The 22147-nt window shown below is 40.8% G+C and overlaps 1 protein-coding gene across 3 annotated transcripts in view; it reads left to right on the forward strand.

Moving 5' to 3' along the window:
- The window catches only part of SVEP1 (sushi, von Willebrand factor type A, EGF and pentraxin domain containing 1), a 178849-nt gene that overhangs the window by 102570 nt on the left and 54132 nt on the right, over nt 1-22147 (forward strand). For 2 of the 3 annotated variants that reach the window (XM_059411091.1, XM_059411093.1), the window contains exons 23-36: nt 846-959; nt 1779-1980; nt 4677-4834; nt 5865-6066; nt 7888-8063; nt 10999-11123; nt 12110-12233; nt 13002-13172; nt 14152-14325; nt 14767-14886; nt 16521-16697; nt 16925-17009; nt 17624-17815; nt 18740-18907. In XM_059411091.1, coding sequence (XP_059267074.1) covers nt 846-959; nt 1779-1980; nt 4677-4834; nt 5865-6066; nt 7888-8063; nt 10999-11123; nt 12110-12233; nt 13002-13172; nt 14152-14325; nt 14767-14886; nt 16521-16697; nt 16925-17009; nt 17624-17815; nt 18740-18907 — 2188 coding nt within the window. The remainder of the gene's footprint in view (nt 1-845; nt 960-1778; nt 1981-4676; nt 4835-5864; nt 6067-7887; nt 8064-10998; nt 11124-12109; nt 12234-13001; nt 13173-14151; nt 14326-14766; nt 14887-16520; nt 16698-16924; nt 17010-17623; nt 17816-18739; nt 18908-22147) is intronic. The other variant, XM_059411092.1, reaches the window with a different exon arrangement.

Here is a 22147-nt window from a genome sequence, read left to right on the forward strand (position 1 = left end):
TGATCTTGGGGTCCTGAGATTGAGCCCTGCATTGGGCTCCCTCGCTCCCTCCCATTGGGCTAAGCAGAGGGTCTGCTTCTCCTTTCCCTATGACCCTCTTCCCCGCTTGGGCTCTCTCTCTGTGTGTCTTTCGCCGTGTCTCAAATAAATAAATAAGAAATAGATAGTAGAATGGTAGTTGCCAGAGGCTGAGTGTGTGGGATTATTGGGGATATGTTTTTTGTTTTTTTTCTTTTCTTTTCTTTTCTTTTAAAAGATTTTATTTATTTATTTGACAGATAGAGATCACAAGTAGGCAGAGAGGCAGGCAGACAGAGAGGAAGGGAAGCAGGCTCCCCGCTGAGCAGAGAGCCCTATGTGGTACTTGATCCCAGGACCCTGGGATCATGACCTGAACTGAAGGCAGAGGCTTAACCCACTGAGCCACCCAGGCACCCTCGGGATATGTTTCTTAAGGGTACAAACCTGCAACTAGTAGATAAGCAAGTCATATTTAAGAACTCAGGGAATAAATTCAACAAAGAGGTGAACATTTAGCAAATAATATAAAATTTTAAAATAGATCATAGTTGTCACCCTAATTTAAAAAAAAGCTAGATAGTCATAGTTATCATTTTCCATTGTATGCTGAATGTCAGATTTCTTGCTAGAAAATTTTTGCAATAACTAGAATGGAAGAAAACATCTTATTTCAATGTATTTGGCAAAGAGGAAAGTTTTTCACAAACATATTAGCCACGATTTCTGATTGTTCTGCTGTTACACCTGAACAGCTTGCTTGAAAATATTCATCTAAAATTCCTTTCACATTTCCTCCAGTTAAAATATTCTGCAATTCCTTACAGGGAAGCTATGTGAAGAGAATATAAACGAGTGTAACTCTAGTCCTTGTTTAAATAAAGGAACCTGCATTGATGGCTTGGCTAGCTATCTCTGCACCTGTATGAAAGGATACACAGGTGAGATGTTTCCATTCTTCCTGCATTGTTGCATTGTCCTGAAAAGCACTGCAAATCACTACATTTTAAAACATTATATTATGTTTAGGTTCATTTTCTGATTTTGTAACTGTGCTGTGATTAGCCAAGAGAAAGTCCTTATTTTTTAGGAAATTCACGCTGAAGTATTTTGGGGTCAAAGGGTATCAAGGTGCAGTTACTCCCACATAGCTTAGAAAAAACTGTGTGTAAGAGAGAAAATGAGAGAGGGAGAGAGAAAGGAGACAGAAAGAAAAAGAGACATAGAGAAGACAAGAGTTTATATGCTAAGATAAACATTCAAGAAGGAACTGGAAATAAATAGATGCTAAACAATATGATAAGTATATCATATATATATAACCCACATATATAAAAAGTTATATATATGTATATACAATTTATAAAGAGAGAGTTCCCCAAAAAATGACCAGTGAAGGAAAAAGGCAATGTCAAAAAACAGAGGAAAAAGCCAAGGTCAAAGAAACAGGAAAATTTTGAACTAAATTTGCTAGTTTTCTTTTTTTTAAAACATAGCCTCAATTAGATGTCTATTACGAATGTTAGTTTCAGAAAGACCTGAGATGAAAAGAGCAGATTATCCAAAACACAATCCTAAAATGCCTTACAAAAGCCAAAGTTCATTCAAGAGTGGATCTCAAACCAGTGTGAGAGGCCAGTAGTCCGGCCGCTTCCCTTCTGATCCTTCAGGAGCAACTTCCTCCAGGAAGTGCACACTTCCATCTTTGTTTCCCAGGCGGGTTAACATTTGGGCTCTTTCTCACCCTCCCCCATCCCCAGGCCTGCACTGTGAAACAGAAGTCAATGAATGCCAGTCAAGCCCATGCTTAAATAATGGACTCTGTGAAGATCAGGTTGGGGGATTCTTGTGCAAATGCCCTCCTGGATTCTTGGGTACCCGGTGTGAAAAAAATGTGGATGAATGTCTCAGTCAACCATGCAAAAATGGAGCTACGTGTAAAGATGGTGCCAGTAGCTTCAGGTAAAGCCCTAAGTGTGGTCCTTTGCACTGATTTTATTTTCTCAACCATTCTGTCATTCTGTAGCCTTTATGGAGCGTTCCTTCAAGTCCCAAGTCAGCCACTTCCTAATTCTAGCCCAAGGATAGGCTGCGGTAGACTCTCCCTACCACCTGAGGTTCTGATTCACTAAGTCTGGAGTAGAGTCTGTAATTTTAAAAAATATAGCCTATATGTTTTAAGCTCTCTAATGATTCTGATGCATGGCCAGATATGAAAACCACCGTTCTGTACTTGGGAAGTCATGAAAGATGAAAGAAAACACACTAACACAGAAATAAATACCAAAGCACTAGACAGAGCTCATTGTCAGGTGTCTTATGTTTTAGCCAGAGTTGTTGCACAAGCCAACGTCAAAAGGAATTGTGCCATCATCCTGTCAAAGAGCCAGTGTACATTCTATATCTGTGGTTTTCAAACATTTTTTTTTTTAAGTTTAGTAACCCTTGGTTCATAAGAAATCTAACATGAAAACTAACCTTTCGTGGTTGAAAACAGCAATATTTGTAGAGGAGACATCCTTTGTCTCTCTGAGGCAGCTCTTGGGGTGCCAGGAGAATACAGTTTGAAAATCAACACTCTCCTTCATCACTGTCAAGTTGGCCCTATATTACATCCTGTTCCCCTCGCAGGGTCTGTAGCTTCTGCAGTACGAACGATGGACTGGTCTTACTTGCAAAATCTTAGGAAACTTTATTGTCCTCAACTTGCCACTGTCTGTGGAAGTTTATAAAAGTTAAAAGAAAGGGGGGAAAAGTACCCAGTTGCAAAATTTCCCAGTCCTCTTGTGGCTCAGTGCCCTTCATTACTGTCCCCCGACAAACAGCCAGGGCACGATCCAGAAGAAATAGGCAACTGATTCTGCCAGCGAGACTTTCACTCTTGATGTGAAATCTTAGCAGTGTAGCTTCATCTTTTCGTAGGTTTTTTACATCTTCTGGCATATAGGTGCCTAACCACAGACAATGAGAAATTTCCAGATAAACAACAAGAGTTCTAAATTCTCCCCAGAGTCAAAAACAATCGATGAATTATAAATTTGTCTAAGTCCTAACTAGAGGAGACATGAAGGTAAACTCTCTTAATTCAAAGGGAACGTTAGTTGTAACCAAAGTGAACCTATTTCATAGACAAGGATATTGGATTGCTAGAATATCAAACATAGGTGGATACAGATGAGTGAAAGTCTAGCTAAAATAGATTTATCATCGAATACAGAGAACTCAGTAAAGAATCCCCCGCTCCTGATTCCAGTGTAAACATGCTAATAACAATGTTAATCAACATGTATGGGACAGGTCCTTTTTAATTAAAAAATATTTCAGGCATACAGAAAATTACCAAGAACAATAAAAATCACACACTCATCATGGTAATTATCAAACCTTAGCATCTTTCCCTATTAGATTCACATCTTTTGTTTTAAAGAAATACCTTCTAAAGATCATTTTGGATTTCCCTCAAAACCCACACACAGACACACACACACATGCACGCACACACATTCTTCTTCCTCAGTAGTAACCATTGTTCTGAAGTTGGTGTATATCTTTTTCATTCAGATGTCATAGGTTGCTACATAAACAGTGCATAATATAGTTTTACAGTTACATAATAACTATTATACTACATACTTCCTTTTGCAATTTGGGTTTTGTTTTTACTCAGCATTGTGTGTTGTCAAGATTGATACATTTGGCTCTAGTTTATTTACTTTAACTGCTGATTAGTATTCCAGTAAAGGATTATACCATGGTTCATTTTCCCATTCATCATAAACACATAGAATAAGGCTGTTATGAATGTTCACTACATGTGTCCTGTGCACCTGTGCAGTAAGTTCCTAGAGCACATAAGTCGAAATGGAATTACAGGTCCTGGGAATGCAAACCCTCAGCTTCCCTTGACATTGCCAAACTGTAGTTCTACTCACTATGTGAGATTTCCTGGTTCATGACACCCTTGTCAGCATTTGACATTATCAGATATATTGTCCATTCCGATGGGTTTAAATGGTGTGTTGCATACCACAGAGACTGTACAGCATCCTGATGAAGAACAAGGCCCTAGACTGGGTCTAAAATCCTAATCCACCACTTAGTAACAAGGAGACTTGGGCAGATTAACCTCTCTGAGCCACAGTTTACTCACCTGTAAAATGGGAATGATAATAATGTTACCTCATTGTTATAAAGGCTGGTTTAATATATATAAAGCCTTTGGAACAGCTTGTGAACTTTTTGTACTTTTTCCTAGCACTTCTTTGGGGAAAGAAAATCCCAGTGTGTAAATAATTTGCCTGGACCAGAACCACTTCCTACTCTATTTTTGCTACACACTTCAGATACATATTGTCTTAAATAGGTTTAATTAAATGAACTTTAAAATAAAAGGTAACCAACAGTTAAAGCACTTTCTTGATGTGTAAAATATGTTTCATCATTTCAGAGTTGTTTTACTCAGTTTTCCTAAATTAAAAACAAAACAAAACCCCAGTTCACCCATTTCTCCATCCCACCCCAACCCAGGCAACCACCTGTTTGTTCTCTGCATCTATGAGCTTTCAGTATTCAAAGTTTTTTGAGACAGTGTTGTCATAAATGGGAGACAACTTTGTCTAATGCATTTCTATATGTTAGTAACATTCTGTTTCTTTCAGGTGCCAGTGTGCAGCAGGCTTCACTGGACCATATTGTGAAATAGACATCAATGAATGTCAGTCCAACCCATGTAGAAATCAGGCCACCTGTGTGGATGAATTAAACTCATACAGTTGTAAATGTCAGCCGGGATTTTCAGGCAACAGGTGTGAAACAGGTATATGTGAGCTCAGTGTTATTAATAACAATACTAAAAATAATGAGATCATAACAATGTCAATTTTTATCTGTTTTGAACAGTGACTACCTACCAAAAATGAGGCTAGGCATTTTGTATTTATTTAATCTTTTTTAAAAAGATTTATTTATTTATTTAACAGACATCACAAGTAGGCAGAGAGGCAAGCACAGAGAGAGGAGGAAGCAGGCTCCCTGCTGAGCAGAGAGCCTGATATGGGGCTCAATCCCAGGACCTTGGGATCATGACCTGAGCTGAAGGCAGAGGCTTTAACCCACTGAGCCACCCAGGCTCCTCTGTGTTTATTTAATCTTGACCACCGTCCAGCAGACTAGTTACAATTATCCCCAATAGCAAAAGTGAGGAAAATGAAGCTCAGAGGGAAAATGGAGAAAATGAAATTTAGAAGAACTCTTCACCTTCTACATGTTTAGAAAGGACACTTGATATAGGAGCTCAGAGTCCATAGACATGTCTGAGAATCAGAATTAAGCTGTTTTCTCAGGGTGCTGGAGTCTTTTAGCTGCGGGACTTTTGTTTTCTTGAGTGGGGTATGCAGGATTGGGGCAGAGCTGAATTGCTCATGAAATAGGGATGAACAAGGGCCCTGAGTAGAGGTGGAATGTGTCCCTAGCAGTACTCCCCCTTTTCTCTTGAACCTTCAGTTCCCCTGCTCTGCGGAGTCATTCCATCAGCATACAGACATGCATTAGTGTTTTCTGTCTTTATTAACTTCCCAATTCCACCTCTCCTTCCAGCTAGTCCCTATTTCTCTGATCCCTTACATTATTGAGTGCTTTCCCTATCTTAGTTACCCATTGATTCTTTTACTTAAAAGAATGTATGGTATATTTTGTAAATACTATATATATATTATGTTGAAACTACTTCCCATAAAATCACATTGACTGAAATGGACTTTTTGACAACAGTTCTGCATATCTGCTGCTTACCTTAGACAATTGAAAAATGCCTCCCATGGTCCACACTCTTTTCTTATTTGTTGTAGACCAGTCTTCAGGCTTTAACCTGGATTTTGAAGTTTCGGGTATCTATGGTTACGTCATGCTAGATGGTGTGCTTCCATCTCTCTGGGCTGTAACCTGCACATTCTGGATGAAATCCAATGACACCAATAATTATGGAACACCGATCTCCTATGCACTTGAGAATGGCAGTGACAATACCTTCCTCCTGACCGATTATAATGGGTAAGCAGAAATGTCAGGAAAGCCATACTCTAGATCTTATCCAAGATAAGTTAGAACTGACACCAAGTTAGAACTGACACTGGGGTTGAGGGATAGAGGAGTAAGGGGGTCAGGTGTTCCAGGAGGACAGCAGAGTGACAATGGTCAAACAGAGCATCTGGACACGTTCTGTAAGAAAGCAAAGTTTCAATGATAGCACCTTATGCACGGACTGTGTTTTGCTATTTGCTAAGTGTTACTTCATTGATCTTTGCAGTGACCTGAGGAACTAGTTTTCTAGGTAGCAAAGCAAAGTTTCAGAGAGACTCAATGATTTTCCCCATGATTTTCCCCAAATCTCACACTCTCGGAGTGGTAGAGCTAAGTCGCAGACTCTGACTCTTAAGACCGACACTTTCTTTTATATATCAGAGCCTGCAGGGGTTTAAGGATTTCAGTGACATTACTGACCCATGGGAAACACATATATTAAATATGAACCCATCTGTAGACTCAGGTATAAGAGCTGATGTTTATTTCTCTTTAGATCAATTAATTCACCTGCAGGCCCCCATCTCTCTGGGCTGTCAGAAAGGTCAGTCTCAGTTGTTACCCTCCTTCCTTCTCTACTGAGTGCTTTTCCTATCTTAGGTCCTCACAGCTTGTTGGAAAATCACAGAGACTTGCTAAAGAGCCACAGACTTAGCCAGGACTTCCATCACTGGCCCTCAGTCCACACTGCTTATCACTAGGCTATGAACTGCCTCAGCCTCTGTGGGCCCCTCAGAATCACAGCTCTTGGCCACATGAAATCCTGACGTTCAGTCGAGACAGACTCTGTGGTGCCTTTCCATCTCAGATCTACCCAAATTCCTCTCCTGTTGCTACAGATTAGGGTACAGGCCCCACTGCGCTCTCTTGCCTCTCCTCAGTCCGTGGGACTCTCACTGTTCTGATGGAACTCTCCCCATCCTCAAACCTTATCCTTAGTGGACCTGAGCTTTCAAAAACAAAATCCAAGAAATTTGCACAAACCTCCCCTGAGGCAAAATACATATAAAGAGAGAGCTTGTTACCTACTTGAATAGGGAAGGAAAATGGGAAAACACAAAGGGTAAATAATTAGTATTATAAAAAGACCATATTTTCCAAAACATCTGTGGATAAGGACTGAGAAGATATGGAGAGTGGTATTCAATGAATTCTTATCTTCCATATCGATTTTCCCCATTTTTTTTTTCTTTTTCTCCAGTTGCTTTTGAAGATATTTCATTTCAAACTGCTTAGTATTTTTGACATTCCCCAAAGTGACATGGTTGTTGGAACCCTCTTTTTGTTGGTCATCTTTGTTTAGTTCCAATTATCTTTGCCTTTGGATTGACATACTTCGTCTGCCATGTGACTGCTTTGGCAACCCAGAGACAGAACTCACTTTGTATGAGACCTCTGAAGTTTGTTCCTGGTCTTAGGAAAACATCTTTTCCAAAGGAAAGAAACCAGTCTGATGTTTGTGCAATTCTCTTCCCATTCCATTCTAGACAGTTGGTAAATTATCTCAAGTTGGATCAACTTCTCTCATTATCCTAAGACTTTTTCCTACCCCATCATGTCTAAGAAGCATTAACTAATTTTCAGTGAACCCCAATAAAGTGTAATTTATAAGTCAACTCTACCTCTATGAACTATGTGCAAATGGAGAAAAAGAAGTAATGGTTTTCCTCAAAACGCTTTCTATACAAAAAAAGAAAGAAAAAGAAGGAAGAGAAGAAAAATAGTAATGTGCCCCATAGATGAGAGTATGACATATGACTGATGACTTTGTTACCTGGAATCTTTTCACAGCTGGGTTCTTTATGTGAATGGCAAGGAAAAGATAACAGACTGTCCCTCCGTGAATGATGACCGTTGGCACCACATTGCCATCACTTGGAGGACTTCTGATGGAGCCTGGAAGGTCTATATTGATGGGAAACTATCTGACGGTGGTGTGGGCCTCTCTGTTGGTTCACCCATACTTGGTATGTCTTAGCTAAAGGAATATAATTCTGTTAGATGCCAAGCATGGAAGCACTTAGATGAACATCACATTAGCTAGCTTTTTTGTCCTTGCTTCTGCACAAAGGTCAACAGTTATCTCTCCCATTTTCTACTCCCTGATTACCCAGACTGTGAATTATTAGAAGCTTTTCCTAGGTGAGCTGTGTGACTCCGTGTAAGAAACACATTTGGGGACTCATGGTAAGACTAGCAAGACACAGGCTGAGCTAGCCATGGAAGGTTACTAAACTGTCTTCCAAGGAAGAGAGGAATTGCTGGTATGTTTTGGTTGCTTGTTTTGTTTTGTGATAGTGTATATAGGACACAAATATATCCAGTGTAGAGGCTGGGGCAGTGCTGATACTGTCTGTCTTTTATGCCCTTTTCAAATAGAACTCAGACTATCTTATAAAAGTACTAGGTGATACAGGATTCTCAGTATCACATATGAAAATCCACCTGCTCTGTTTAGATCCTTCTATGACATACATGATAGGAAGAAGAAAGGTTGGAGGTTCCTTGTAGTAAATAAGGAAACTCTAAAAATGTTTCAACAGGAAGTGACATTAGGTAAAGTGGGGCAGTGTTTCCTTTTCTTTTAAGTATTCTTTTTTTCAGCTATCTCTGGGTAGTGGGATTGCGGGTGGATTTTATTCTTTATTCTTTTCCCATATTTCATAATGACCATGTATTTCCTTTACGGTTAAAAAAAAAAACAACTAGCATTTCTATGTTTAAGAAAAATAAACCCTGATAGAAGAGTGAAAGTAGGTTAAAGGGATCAGAAAATAAACCACGGCGACTGTAATAGTAGCCACCCGAGGAGGTGGTTGTCTGACTACGGCAGGAAAGGATGAGTTGGAGTGCATAAGTATTACAGAGCCCCAACTGACAGATTTTAGTGAGTGGCTCGCTTCAGGGGGGACTGGGTCCATCGAAGAGTCTGTTAGCTGAGAGAGGAATTCTAGGAAAAAGGACAATTATCAGAGCAGGCCTAGGGGTGAAGGAAGAATTTCTGTTGGATTTTAGACATACTGAGTTTGAATTCTAATCACAGGAATACATGCAAGTAAAAGCATAGGTTGATACCACTTGATATTAAATTGACAGAGTTGTTTTTAGTGATAGGATGTGATTGGCAAGGATTCAGTATAGAAGACACTTTAGAGTGCTGGAATGAAAATTGATACAACCTTTCTGGGAAGCAATTTAGAAACTTTTGTCGAGAACCTTTAAAGAAACCCTTGGCATACAAACAACAATGCAACTGCCAGGAATCAGGTTAAAGGAAATAATCAGTGGTCTGAATAAATACTCATGTATCAATATACTTATCTCAGTGATACTTTTGTACCAAACTTGGAAAACAACTCCAGTATCCAATAAGAAATGGTTATTTAATTAACTAATTAATTAATTAATTAATTAAGCAAAGTATGGATTATTATGTATTCATCTATAAAATAGCTATTAAAACTCATGAAATGAGTTTTAATGAAATGTCCATGTCCAAGAAGAAAAGCCAGATTCAAACATCATATATAGTATGATCCTGAGTAGTATGTTTTGAAACCTCTCACACACATACACATATGCTGAAAAAAAATAATAAAAATAAAACCTAGGAGGAAATATACAAAACCATTAAGTGATTTTTTTTTCCTGGATAAGAAGAATTCCTTATGCTTTATTTTTTCAAATTTTCTTCTGTGCATGTATCCATTTTTAATGATTACTTTAATAAGAAAAGGACGTAGTTTGGGAAATCATGGAAAGGGATTCTACATATATCAAGTGGCAGGACTGAGATCAGATAGGGAGATTGTGGAAGGAAGAAGAGCAGAGGCCATGAGTAGAAGCCTGAGTGCATCAGCGTTTTAAGAGGCAGGCAAAAAAGAAAGAGAGAATGAGCACAAAGATTCGAGGAGTACCAGGAAAGGATGACTTCATGAAAAGAAAGTGAAATCAGCCCAGGCCCTGGCAGGAAACCGGGGGGCACCCCCAAGGAGGAGAACTAAAGACAGTTTAAGGAAGTGTGGATTTTCAAAGGTGTGGGCAGAATTAAGAGAACCAAAGTAATGACAGTAAAACACACCCATGACTAGCAACAGTGGAATGGCCCAAGAGATGGGCCCAAAGTGACAAGGAGTGGGAGTTGTTGCCAGAATTTAGGCAAACCTAAACCTTGCCTGGGAGGAAGGTATCCAGGAAACTAAACTTCTCTTTCCTATGACTTTCTTATCTCGGGTTGGTCCTTCCATTGGGCAGGTATAAACAGAAGCCAGAGGAACAAGGCAGCCAGATGGTGTGAACCTTTGTGGGCACAAAGCAGAGTTGAGGAGGGTGGCAGGTATCTCTGGAGGGGCAAACACAGACCGTCCAGTACATCCAGGAAGGACAGTTAAATAGAATGAAATGGCCGATAGGAACTGATGATAAAGAGAAATCAGCAGAGGTGACTATGAAGCGTTTCCATTGAATTTGCCACTGGCAAATTTAGAAGTTACCTTAGAACTGGTGATAGAAATTTAAGCATTTCAGGATTAAGAAGAAGAAAATGAAGAGCAGTTCTTGGTAGCTTGTCACGAAAGGTGACTTCCTGCAAGGACATAGGTAAAACAGAACTTACCTGTTTTGTTGACATAAAATATTACATGCACGTCTGTATGTATATGTGCAGTTTTTAGAGTTAAATGTTTATAAATCTAATATAATATCCTAAACCTTCTGTGGATGTTTTTTAAGTTGCTCTAGATAAAATATTGAATTTGTCCTTATAGGTAAAACATGTAGGTAATTTGGTTGTTCAACAATTTTCCCCGATACCTTTCTATTGGCAGTGATTTCAATAAGTTAGCATTTTTGGAATAAAAGACATGAAGTCAGTCTTCCTCTTTATTTCTCTCCTGTCTTTAGGTGGTGGTGCCTTAGTTGTTGGGCAAGAACAAGACCAAAAAGGAGAAGGATTCAACCCAGCTGAGTCTTTTGTGGGCTCCATAAGCCAGCTGAACCTCTGGGACTATGTCCTGTCTCCACAGCAGGTCAATTCCATTTTCAGTGTATGACAGTAATGAGCTGCAAAGGTACAAACCTAGTGAAAATGTGAATAGACTAATGATGCCATATCTTACTGCGGCCTCTGGGTTTTCACATTTGACCACCGATATCATTTGACACTACGGTCATAGACTAAGCTAGGTGGAGGTTGACTAAGCTAGGCGGAGGTTATCAGCAGTCACTTTCAGTGAATCCCCTTTTCCGTTTCTTGGTGATGTATTTAAATCTCATTAGACAAGATAATTTTAAGATACCTTGTAATTTCCGAGCTTGAGAGAATCAGAATACCGGTTCACATCCCTCTGACTAAAGATGCAGAAGTCGAGGGCTGGCCATAAAACCATGCTTAGAGAGTAACAGAGGAGCCTGTGGTAAAGCCAGTCTGGAGTCTGACAGCCTGGGTTCAAATCCCAGTTCTACCACAGCCTTGTTGTGCTGGTTTTGAACTGTTAACTCCATGTCTCGAAGCTTTGGTTTTCTTATCTGTGAAAGACGGACAGATGGCGCGGTAGAGCTTCAGCAGATCTCACACAACACGACAGGTATAGTCGTGGTCTTGTTTGCCACAGAGCGAGGGCTTCCAGATGTCTACCCTTATTATTATAGTGGCAGAACTTGTCTAGGCCTGAGTTAACCCACCTCTGGATCAGAGGCAGAAGACAGGAGAATGCGGTGTGGGGAACCTCTACAGCACCTCAGTAAACTGCAGAGCTGGACACAAGAAATTCTGGGTGGAGAATTTCAGACTATCCGGCAACTGGCGTATTTGGGAGAAGGGAGGATGGGCGTGGAGGAGAGAGAGGGAGGGAAGAGACTTCTCTGTTACCCCCGAAATCACAAAAGCCTCCTGCCCTTCCCCAGCCTCCCCCCTGATCTGTGGATGTTTTCAAGACGACTCAATTAAGATATAATAACTCTGTCATACGGAAACAGATAAGGTTTATCTAAAGACGCATGTTTAAACTTCCAGGTGAAGTCACTGGCCACGTCATGCCCAGAGGAACTCAAAAAAGGAAATGTGTTGGCCTGGCCTGATTTCCTGTCTGGAATTGTGGGAAGAGTGAAGATCAATCACAAGAGCATATTCTGTTCTGGTTAGAATGGTCTCCTTCTGTTAACCGCCATCTCTTGACTATTCCCAAGATTTTCCTGCAAAAGGAGATGATTCCAAAATGCACCGTTGGTCAAGTAACGTGTGCCTGTCAGTCTGTTGTGTAGCTAGTAATTCACCCTTACTCTACCTTTATCCAAAGGATTTATTTTTTTAATACTTAAACACACGCTGTATTGGAGAGTACAGAGTTCACTGTGGAGAAAACTTGGAGGACGGTAAAATAAGATTAGGAAAATAGAGTTAGAGGAAGGGGATGGTTACTTTTTCAAATGCCACCAAAGCCCTGTCCTGTGCGAGATGGGCACTTGTAACTTCCTAGCAGCCGTCTAGGGACAGATGGCACAGAGAGAAAAGCCGTGGGCGTGACAGCCCACACACTGCCTAATCCAGCTCTGAATGGTCATAAAACTCAGTGTATATGAAGAGGTTTCTAAATCTGTCCTAGAATTCAGGGGTTTTGATAACTTACAAGTACACTTCATTAATATTTCTAAAATACCCCTTTTTCCTTAAAAAAATTCAGCTGACTTTTGTGGCAAGAGGAAAAGTGGTGGCCTCAAATAGGGTTTGTTTTTTTAGTCGCTTTGCTTGCCAGTAATCTGGTCACATGTCACCTTGTAGCATGTGTGGCTTAGTAGCAGTAGCATCGGTCTCAGAGGCTGGCACAACACGTGATTTGAGACGCTTGACCTGGTGACACTGCCACGAGGGTGCTGACAATCCATGTGCCTGTGCTCTCTGCCTGCAGATTGTCCACCTTTAGAAGGATCAGTACCTCATCTGCGAACCGCATCAGCCAACTTAAAGCCAGGCTCCAAAGTCAGTGTGTTCTGCGATCCAGGCTTCCAGATGGTTGGGAACCCTGTGCAGTACTGTCTGAATCAAGGACAGTGGACACAACCACTCCCCCACTGTGAACGTGAGCTGCCTTTGTGGACGGCCTTTCGGTAGCTCCTGACCGATGTTGGAGCACAGGGACACTTTTCAGGAATGCTAGATAAAAGCTAAATACACCACAGTCGTAAACACAGTAGCTATTCATGGAATAGTTCACTCTGTGTGAGGGAGATGGGCGATGAAGGGACCAGCCCCGTGGCTGCCCCCCGGCTGGGATAGGGAACGGGATGGGAAGGGAAGACAGAGCTGGGAGCTGGAGCCCCAACAGAGGAGGGTTACGGCTGGGTGGGAGACCCAGATCTCTCGGGTTGGATGCGTCCAGTCATTTATTTACTCAGGGATTTTAAACCACGTACTATGTGCTAGACAACGATCCGTGTCCTAGCGATGCAACAGCTGGGAGAAAGTCTCTTTTACGGAGTTTACACTGAAATGGGAGAGACAGGAAATAACAAGTAAATATGGTTTATTTATAGTGAAGAATAAGGGCCGGAAATAAGGGCTTTGGAGAAAAATAAAGCAAAGTAGGGAAATACGAAGTGAGGGTTGAGGGGAAGCCAACTGCCTCATCAGGTGGAGCAATCAGCGAAGTTCCTCCATAGCACCTGTCCCCGCTGACAAGTGTGTTTCCTGTGGCTTGTTTCTCTACTCCCACTAGAGAGGAGGTTCCACAGGCAGGGGCTCTTCTCTGTGGCTCATCACTGTAACTTCAGCACCCGTGACGGTGTCTAGTGGGACCTTCAGAAATGTTTTGTTTTCATTAATGAGGGGCAGGCCCGCTCTGAGCCAGAAGGTCAGCTGGATGCTGAGGGCACAAGTTTGGCTACAGCCTGCCCCTCCCCCCGCCCCGCCACTGCCTCCTCCCACCCCCAGGGCTCTGCATCTGCGTTTATGCTCAAGGAGAAAGTCCCCCTTAACTGAACCGCTAGCTTAATACAGACAAAATGTGCGTCCAGCATTTCCGTCCTCATGCAGCTGTGCTCTTCCCGGCCCCCTCACAGGCATCCGCTGCGGGGTGCCACCCCCTCTGGAGAACGGCTTTTATTCAGCGGAGGATTTCCACGCTGGCAGCACAGTGACCTACCAGTGCAACAATGGCTACTATTTGCTGGGCGACTCGAGGATGTTCTGTACAGATAACGGGAGCTGGAATGGCATCGCACCATCGTGCCTTGGTGAGATAAATCTTGGCAATACCATCTGGGTTCATTCTAGCTCCCTGGGAGACAGTCTTCCCGAATTCCGGAGGCTTTCTTGTGACATTCCTTTGTTAACGTCATCTCATCCCAGTAAGCCCTGGGCAAGCCACAGTGACAAAGCAGCTGTCCCCAGACATGCCAGAAATATTTGGAATTGCTACCAGGCTCGATATTGAGACTGTTTCCATCTATCTCTCTTCTCGTACTTACCACCTCTAACATGGGGGAATAATAGCTTTTATTGTGTGTCTGCAATGCGATCGTGACTACTATATTTAGTATATTTTCACTCTAGAAAGGTATCTATAGTGTTATGCATTAAGCAATATGTAATGATTTACAAGTAAAAAAAGGAGTATTTGATATATAAGAAAAAAATCAATCAACTTCACTACCTGTAAGCTGTCTTCATTTTAGACGTTGACGAATGTGCAGTTGGGTCAGACTGTAGTGAGTATGCCTCCTGCCTGAATACGAATGGATCCTATGTTTGCTCATGTATCCCACCCTACACAGGAGATGGTAAAAACTGTGCAGGTAACTAGTACGTGTAGAATTGGGAAGCTTATTAATTTTTTTTATTTAAGTATATATATCAAATGTATGTTACTTAAAAATACAGTAGTATTTTCAAGTCCAAAGGACAGGTAGAGAAGAGAGAAACTATCTTAAAAAAAAAAAAAAAAAAAGACATACAAATAACCACTAAAGAGGCTTTAAATGAGCCTGTGCCTCTCCCAACTTCCCAATCTCTGGAACATAAAACAGAGAGCCAACCATACCACCAGAATGTTGAAGCAACATCTGCAGAGTACGGGGATAACAGAGGGGATTTAGAAATATCGTCACCGGCCTCTGTGGCCACAGTCAGAGCAAAGAAGATAACTTCACCATCAGTCTGTTTCCCCTGCCTCAGCCACACAGAATTACATTATTGAAAAAAATTGACATGTTCCCTTATCATATCTCTAGATTTTATCATAGCTTTGGTAATATAGGCCCAACTCCCAGAAAATAGAAAGTAAAGAGGAAGTCTCAAAATCAAGTCTTATAATGGCATTTACTCTTTGAGAGGATTCATTTAAAGTTCTCAACTTAGGGGGCACCTAGGTGGCACAGTCCGTTAAGCATCCAACTCTTTATTTCAGTTCAAGTGATGATCTTAGGGTTGCAGTGTCGAGACCCACGTCAGACTCCACACTCAGCACGGAGCGTGCTGGAGATTTTCTCTCTTTCTCTCTCCTTCTGCACCTCCCCCAACTTGTGCATGCTCACTCGCTCTCTCTCTCTCTCTCTCTCTCTCTCTCTGAAATAAATAAATACTTTTTTTTTTTTTAAAGTTAAAGTCTTTGACTTCTGGGGTGCCTGGGTGGCTCAGTACATTACATATTTGGTTCTTGATTTTGGCTCAGGTCATGATCTCAGGGTCCCGAGACTGAGCCCAGCATCAGGCTCCATGCTGGGTGTGGAGCCTGCTTAAGATTCTCCCTCTGCCCCCCCAAAGAAAAAAATTTAAAAATTAATTTAAAAATAAATACAAATAAAGTCCTTGACTTCCATGCCCAGAATGACCTTCAGAAAGATTGAATCCACATATCTTCCCTTTTTGATGATCCAAGTATTATATTTACTCCTATCCAAGTCTAGTCATAAATATCCCTTTAACTTACTTGTCTTCCTAGAAATGGTGACCAACCCCAGTTCATACATAGAAAGGATTTCTGATCCATAGTCTGTTTGGAAAGGGAGGCTGGGGATTTTTCTCACATCTGCCCAGGGGATGGCCTTTAGCTCAATTTGATAAAAAGCCTGTTCCTTTTAAAAAGGTAGGCATGAAGTCAGGAGAGGTAGGAGCTGCTAAAGTTCTTCTAATAAACTCCTAGTACCACACTACTTCCCAATAAACAACTCCCTTTTAGCCAGATAAATTTTGTTTATTTTTCTTAGTCACTGTGTTTCAAAATATTATTGTTTAAGTGCCTATTAAATGTATGTTCTCGTCTAATGTCCAGTGTACCCCAGCCCTTTCCATATCTCCCTTCAAAAGCTTCCTCCCCGCCCCCAAGACTTAACTGGTACTTTAACTGTAGTGAAATTTTTTTGTCGTGAGACCCTGCATGGTTGTGTGAACACCACTCATTGTCCCACACAAACTTTTTCTCTCTTTCAAGAACCTATAAAATGTAAGGCTCCGGGAAATCCAGAAAATGGCCACTCTTCTGGTGAGGTTTACACACTGGGCGCCCAAGTCACATTCTCGTGTGAGGAAGGATACCAGCTGTTGGGAGTAACCAAAATCACATGTTTGGAGTCTGGAGAATGGAGTCATCTGTTACCATATTGCGAAGGTATGTTTCATAAATTCCCCCAGGTTCATGGTGTTTGGTAATACTAGAAATTTAAGGTAGAGACGTGTCATGTGTTAGGTTGTATCAATATTCTTTGTATTTAAAACCCAACTATTGGGTTTATCTTTAAACGTGACAAGAGAACTTAGAGCTGCCCTTGAGCTTTTAGAGATTTTTATACATGCTGGCAAAAAAAGCAACACTGCCTTTATTTTTGCACTTTCTAGCTGTTTACTGTGGTGTACCTGCTATTCCAGAAAATGGTGGCATTGATGGGTCAGCATTTACTTATGGCAGTAAAATAACATATAGGTAAGTGTGTAAGATTAACACTACATTGTAGAAATTGTTGGTGACATGCTGTCTGTGACCTAAAACTGAAAGAAAGGTAGAAGAATCCCAGAGGATGTTTTTTAATTAATATGGAATTAATTGGATTATGTGTAGTACAAAGGAATCAAGTTCAGTAACCTACTGGTAGCATTCCTATCCAGAATCCTTAAATCCCTTGACAAGTAACTTATCATTGTGACCAGCATCCTTGAGGACTGGTGCCAAGGAGGAAGGCCCTGCAAGCTAAGGAATGTTCTTGGTTATAACCTGGAGCTTTGGCTCAGGCACTCATACTAAACCGGACCATTCTCAAACTAGGAATTTACTCTTTGCAGCTACTAATCCATGACATAAACTGGGGACAAGCCAAACTCTTCATTTTTCTACTTGTCACTCAGCAAGGTTCCCTATGGGGGAGATGTACAGTATTCAACCTTGTAAATAATTTTAAAGCATTATTTTAGTAGAAAAGAAAGAACTCTTCCAATAAATTGTAAAGTGTAAATTCTCAATATTTTTAAAGGTTTTGGTACGGATAGAATTATGCAAAATAAAGCAAATTGTATTCTGTAATCCCCATTTATCCTTTTTAGGTGTAATAAAGGATATGTGCTGAAAGGTGATAAAGAATCGCGCTGTCTTGCTAGCGGTTCTTGGAGTCAGTCTCTTCCTGTGTGTGAACTGGTCAAGTGTTCTAGCCCCGAAAGCATAAATAACGGGAAATATATTTTGAGTGGGCTTACCTACCTTTCTACTGCATCATATTCATGTGAGAGCGGATACAGGTAAAGTCTGTAGGCACCACAAGCTTCCTAAAATACCCCGCTACCCATTATTTACTCCATAGGTTTCATTTGTATATAACTAGCCTACTTTAGACACAAGTTTCTAAATGTAAAAGATAGTCTCATATTTGCATGCTTTGTGAGGACTGGCTTATAGGCTGGGAATACCTAGGGAAACAGTCTACCTAACTTTGACTCTGGGAGCTCTAGTTGAGTCACTATAAACATTCAGTCATTAAACATGAAAGCAAAAAAGTGTTTCGGAGGCATAGCATAGTATCTGGATTTTTTTTTTTTTTTGGGTGGGGGGAACATAACTTACCACACTTATACTGAACATTGCATGTGATGTTACAAAAAGCATGTCGCAACCCAAGTTCTTAATACTGTAACAGGTTGATTCAATCAGTGTTATGCATGGGGATGTATGTGTATGTTCCAACAGAAGGGACAGTAGGGCGCGGCTGCAGTCAGAAATTTTGGCCGGCGGGATCTGAAGTGAAACAGATCCAGTGAGTAGAAAGTCAGGTGACACACACAGATTCAGGTAGGCAAACAAAGGTGGATAAGTGACGCCATTGGGATGTGAGGTTTGCAAAATCAAAGGAAGGCCGGAGGTCAGAGTCAGGAGCAAGAGTGCACATACCCAGACTCAGGACAAGGACAGTGCCCTTTGACTTCAGTTACCCTGACTTCCTGGGTGTCTGTCTCTATTATGGCTGGATCCCAACCAGCCTATTAACCCCTTCTCATCCACGTAATCCCTTGGCGAGGTCTGAGGGCCCTCCTCCAGCACCACGGAGCCCATTTTATTTTGCAGCAGTTGTGATGTTGTTTTAGCCCATTCTGTGACAGAAGCACTCGGCTTCCCTTCTTTGTATATAATCGTCTCCACGGCAGTGAATAATAGCCCTTCTTTCCCAGCTTACAGGGCCCTTCAGTCCTTGAATGCTCGGCCTCAAGCAGCTGGGACAGAGCGCCACCTACCTGCCATCTCGTTGTCTGTGGAGAGCCACCAGCCATCAAAGATGCTGTCATCACAGGGAGGAACTTCACTTTTGGAAACACTGTCACTTACACCTGCAAAGAAGGGTGAGTGGTCCTGGGAGGGAAGGAAGCGTTGGGAACCTCAAGGGAGGGGATGCTCCACTGAACACTAAATTACGTTTTCTGGACACCAAAGCTGGAGAGAACTTTATGCTCTTGTTTCCTGACAGCGGAGAGCAAGCATATTCCCCTGTGGAAACAGTGTTTTTCTGGAGTTAGAGTAATTTGTCAAATTAGGCCTCCAATAGCAGACACTGGGCAATGCAGTGGAAAATAGCTTTGTACTTAAAGATGCAAAAAGCACATTTACATAGGCACCTGGGTGGTCTGGTCGGTTGAATAGACATTGGTGTGTTTATCTTTGGCAAACCTGAAGGCAACACTTTGAGTCACAACCTAAAGATGACAGGTCTGCAGAGGAAAAAAGATGGTAAAACTCAGGTTATTCTATTTTTAATGATCTCATTTCATTCAGAGGTAAAATTTGAAAAACAAGGAATGAGATACAGAGAAAGGGAAGGCTCCCTCTGGGGTGGTGACGGGTATGTGAATCCCCAAGACATCTGACTTGCATTTCATTGCTTCTCCACGACCCCTTCATGCGTCTTTAATAAATATTTTCACTGTGAGTAGTGCTTTCACACACCAGATTGACCACAGGTGTTTGTCACGCAGTTGGAAGCAGCGCCAGCAGGAGTTTGCCGCTTTCTGGGTTTGTAGCTCAGCTCTGTCCTTCGCTGTGTAGCTTCAGGGAAATTGTATAACCTCTCTGTGCTTCGAGTGTCCTACATAAAAATAGTTTCATTTAAGGTTCATACTTCTAGATACTGTGAGAAATCAAATGCCTAGTATAAAGCCTGGCCTACCCAGGAAAAAAAAAAACTTAATTAATTCAACCAACTTTGCCATTATTATGACTGAAACACAGATGAGATAGCAGTTTTTATTCTAGCATATTTCTAGCATAGAAGTTCATTTCACCTGGATGGAAGACAGTCCCAGAAGAACAGGACTGCCAGCAGGTGGCGACAATACACATACATACACACACACACACACACACACACACACACATATACACACTGTATATATTGGGCCACATATATATATAAACACACATATATGTGTGTATTATAGGCCACATATATATGTATACATAAATATATAGTGTGTGTGTTTATCCATATAAATATTTATATATTCTTATTTATTTATTTATTTGCAAAAATCTCCTGAGAGTCAGCTACTTGAATAAATAGCTGATTGAAGTCCCAAAACTTAACACCTTCTTAAGTGAAACAGAACTCTTTACTATTAAAACAGGGGATGAGTGATATAGGTAAAGGGAATTAAAAGTATACTTATCTTGAGGAGCCCTTGATGAGTAATGTAGAGAATGGTTAAATCACTGTATTATACACCTGAACCTGATAAAACACTGCCTCTCCTCCAGCTCATGCTCACTCACATTCTCTCAAATAAAATAAATAAAATCTTAAAGAAAGAAAGAAAGACAAGAAAAGAAAAAGAGAAATAAAAATATATTTTAAAAATTATCCAAAAACAAATGGTGGTATTTTGCTATATTTCTTCTCAGAATTTTGTCTTTACATGTTTTTAGTATTAAAAATCCTGCTATAGAAGCAATTTACATTTTATTCTCATTAGAAATCATTCACCTAAAATATATCCAAAGAGTTCTGAGTCTGCCTAATATTAAGTCTATATGTTATAGGAAAGGGTTTTATTAAAAGAAGTACTAAAGGCACTAATTAAAATTACAACATAGCCATACATTTGCAGAGGGTTTTCCATTTCCCCAGGGCTTTCCTACACATTATCTCCTCTCGTGCTCCCTTCCACAACGGTGGGGGTTTGGCAGAATAAATAGTATTCCACCTTGGTAGTTGAAGGGATTGACCCATATCACCTTGCATGTTCCTTCTGGTCTAGGAAAACAGACACTCTGTGGGACCTTTTATCCATCGAAAAGATGGAAACCAAATCTACTCCCCTAAATCACGTATCTATTGAAGGATATGAGAACAGTTTTATGAAAGTGCTTTGTATATCCATTAAGAACAAAGCAGAAAATAGCTTTATTATCTTCTCTGTCATCATTATTGCTATATATGGTGATTTCCTACATTTTAAAATAATGTAGGAAAAACTGTCTTAAGTAGTTAATCAAATTAATAGAAAGTATCTACAGTCCCAAATCACTGCCACCTACATTTTGTTCCAAAAGAAAAAAAATCAAGCTCTTAAGGGATAGTTTCATTTTTTTCTGGAAGTGAAACTTTTGGTGAGAGGAAGCACACTGATGGCCCTTGGCATATCCCTAACTCCACCTTGGGATGCTATGAGGATGCCAAAGAAAAGAAAACCTTTGTACTCCTCTTTTTTTCTGGCCAAAGGGCTAATGAAACATTTGAAATATACAGAAAAACACAAATAGTAATTATTAATCTCCACTTAAAGTTACCTGGGTATGCATTTTTTCTTTCTTTCTTTCTTTTTTTTAAGATTTATTTATTTTAGAGAGACACATAGAACACAAGCGGGAGGGGCAGGTAGGGGGAGACTCTCTCAAGCAGGCTCCGTGATGGATCCCATGATCCTGAGATCATGACCTGAGCCAAAACCAAGAGCCAGCCGCATGCTTAACCGACTGCGCCACCCAGGCACCCCTCCTAGGTATCCATTCTTGAGAGAAAAGTACATGTTAAGTTTTTGCCATATTGTAGCTCTCTTTTTATGAAAGAAATAAAGTATTACAAATACAACAAGAAGCCATTCTCATCACTTTGCTGTGCTCCCCAAAGTAACAAAGGTACATTTTTGTAAATCAGTAGAATTCATTTTAACAGCTGTATGGTATTCCCTTGGAAGAACAAGCTGTCTGTAAATTACTGATTTCCTTACAGGTAGAAGGTTAGTTTGTTGCTCCTTTATTTGCTGATGTAACAGTCCTGAAGTAAATTTCCTTGCCCGTGTCTCTTGGTACATATGAGTATGACTATCTCTGGCCCCAACACCGAAGTTTGAAGTTGTTGAGTTATGAAATATGCTTATTTTATTTTATTTTTTTTTAAAGATTTTATTTATTTTTATTGGACAGAGAGAGAGATCACAAGTAGGCAGAGAGGCAGGCAGAGAGAGAGGAAGAGAAGCAGGCCCCCTGCAGAGCAGAGAGCCCGACATGGGGCTTGATCCCAGGACCCTGGGATCATGACCTGAGCTGAAGGCAGAGGTTTTAACCCACTGAGCCACTCAGGTGCCCCA

Source organism: Mustela nigripes, chromosome 9 (genome assembly GCF_022355385.1).
Source record: "Mustela nigripes isolate SB6536 chromosome 9, MUSNIG.SB6536, whole genome shotgun sequence".
In the NCBI taxonomy this organism is placed as follows: Eukaryota; Metazoa; Chordata; class Mammalia; order Carnivora; family Mustelidae; genus Mustela; species Mustela nigripes.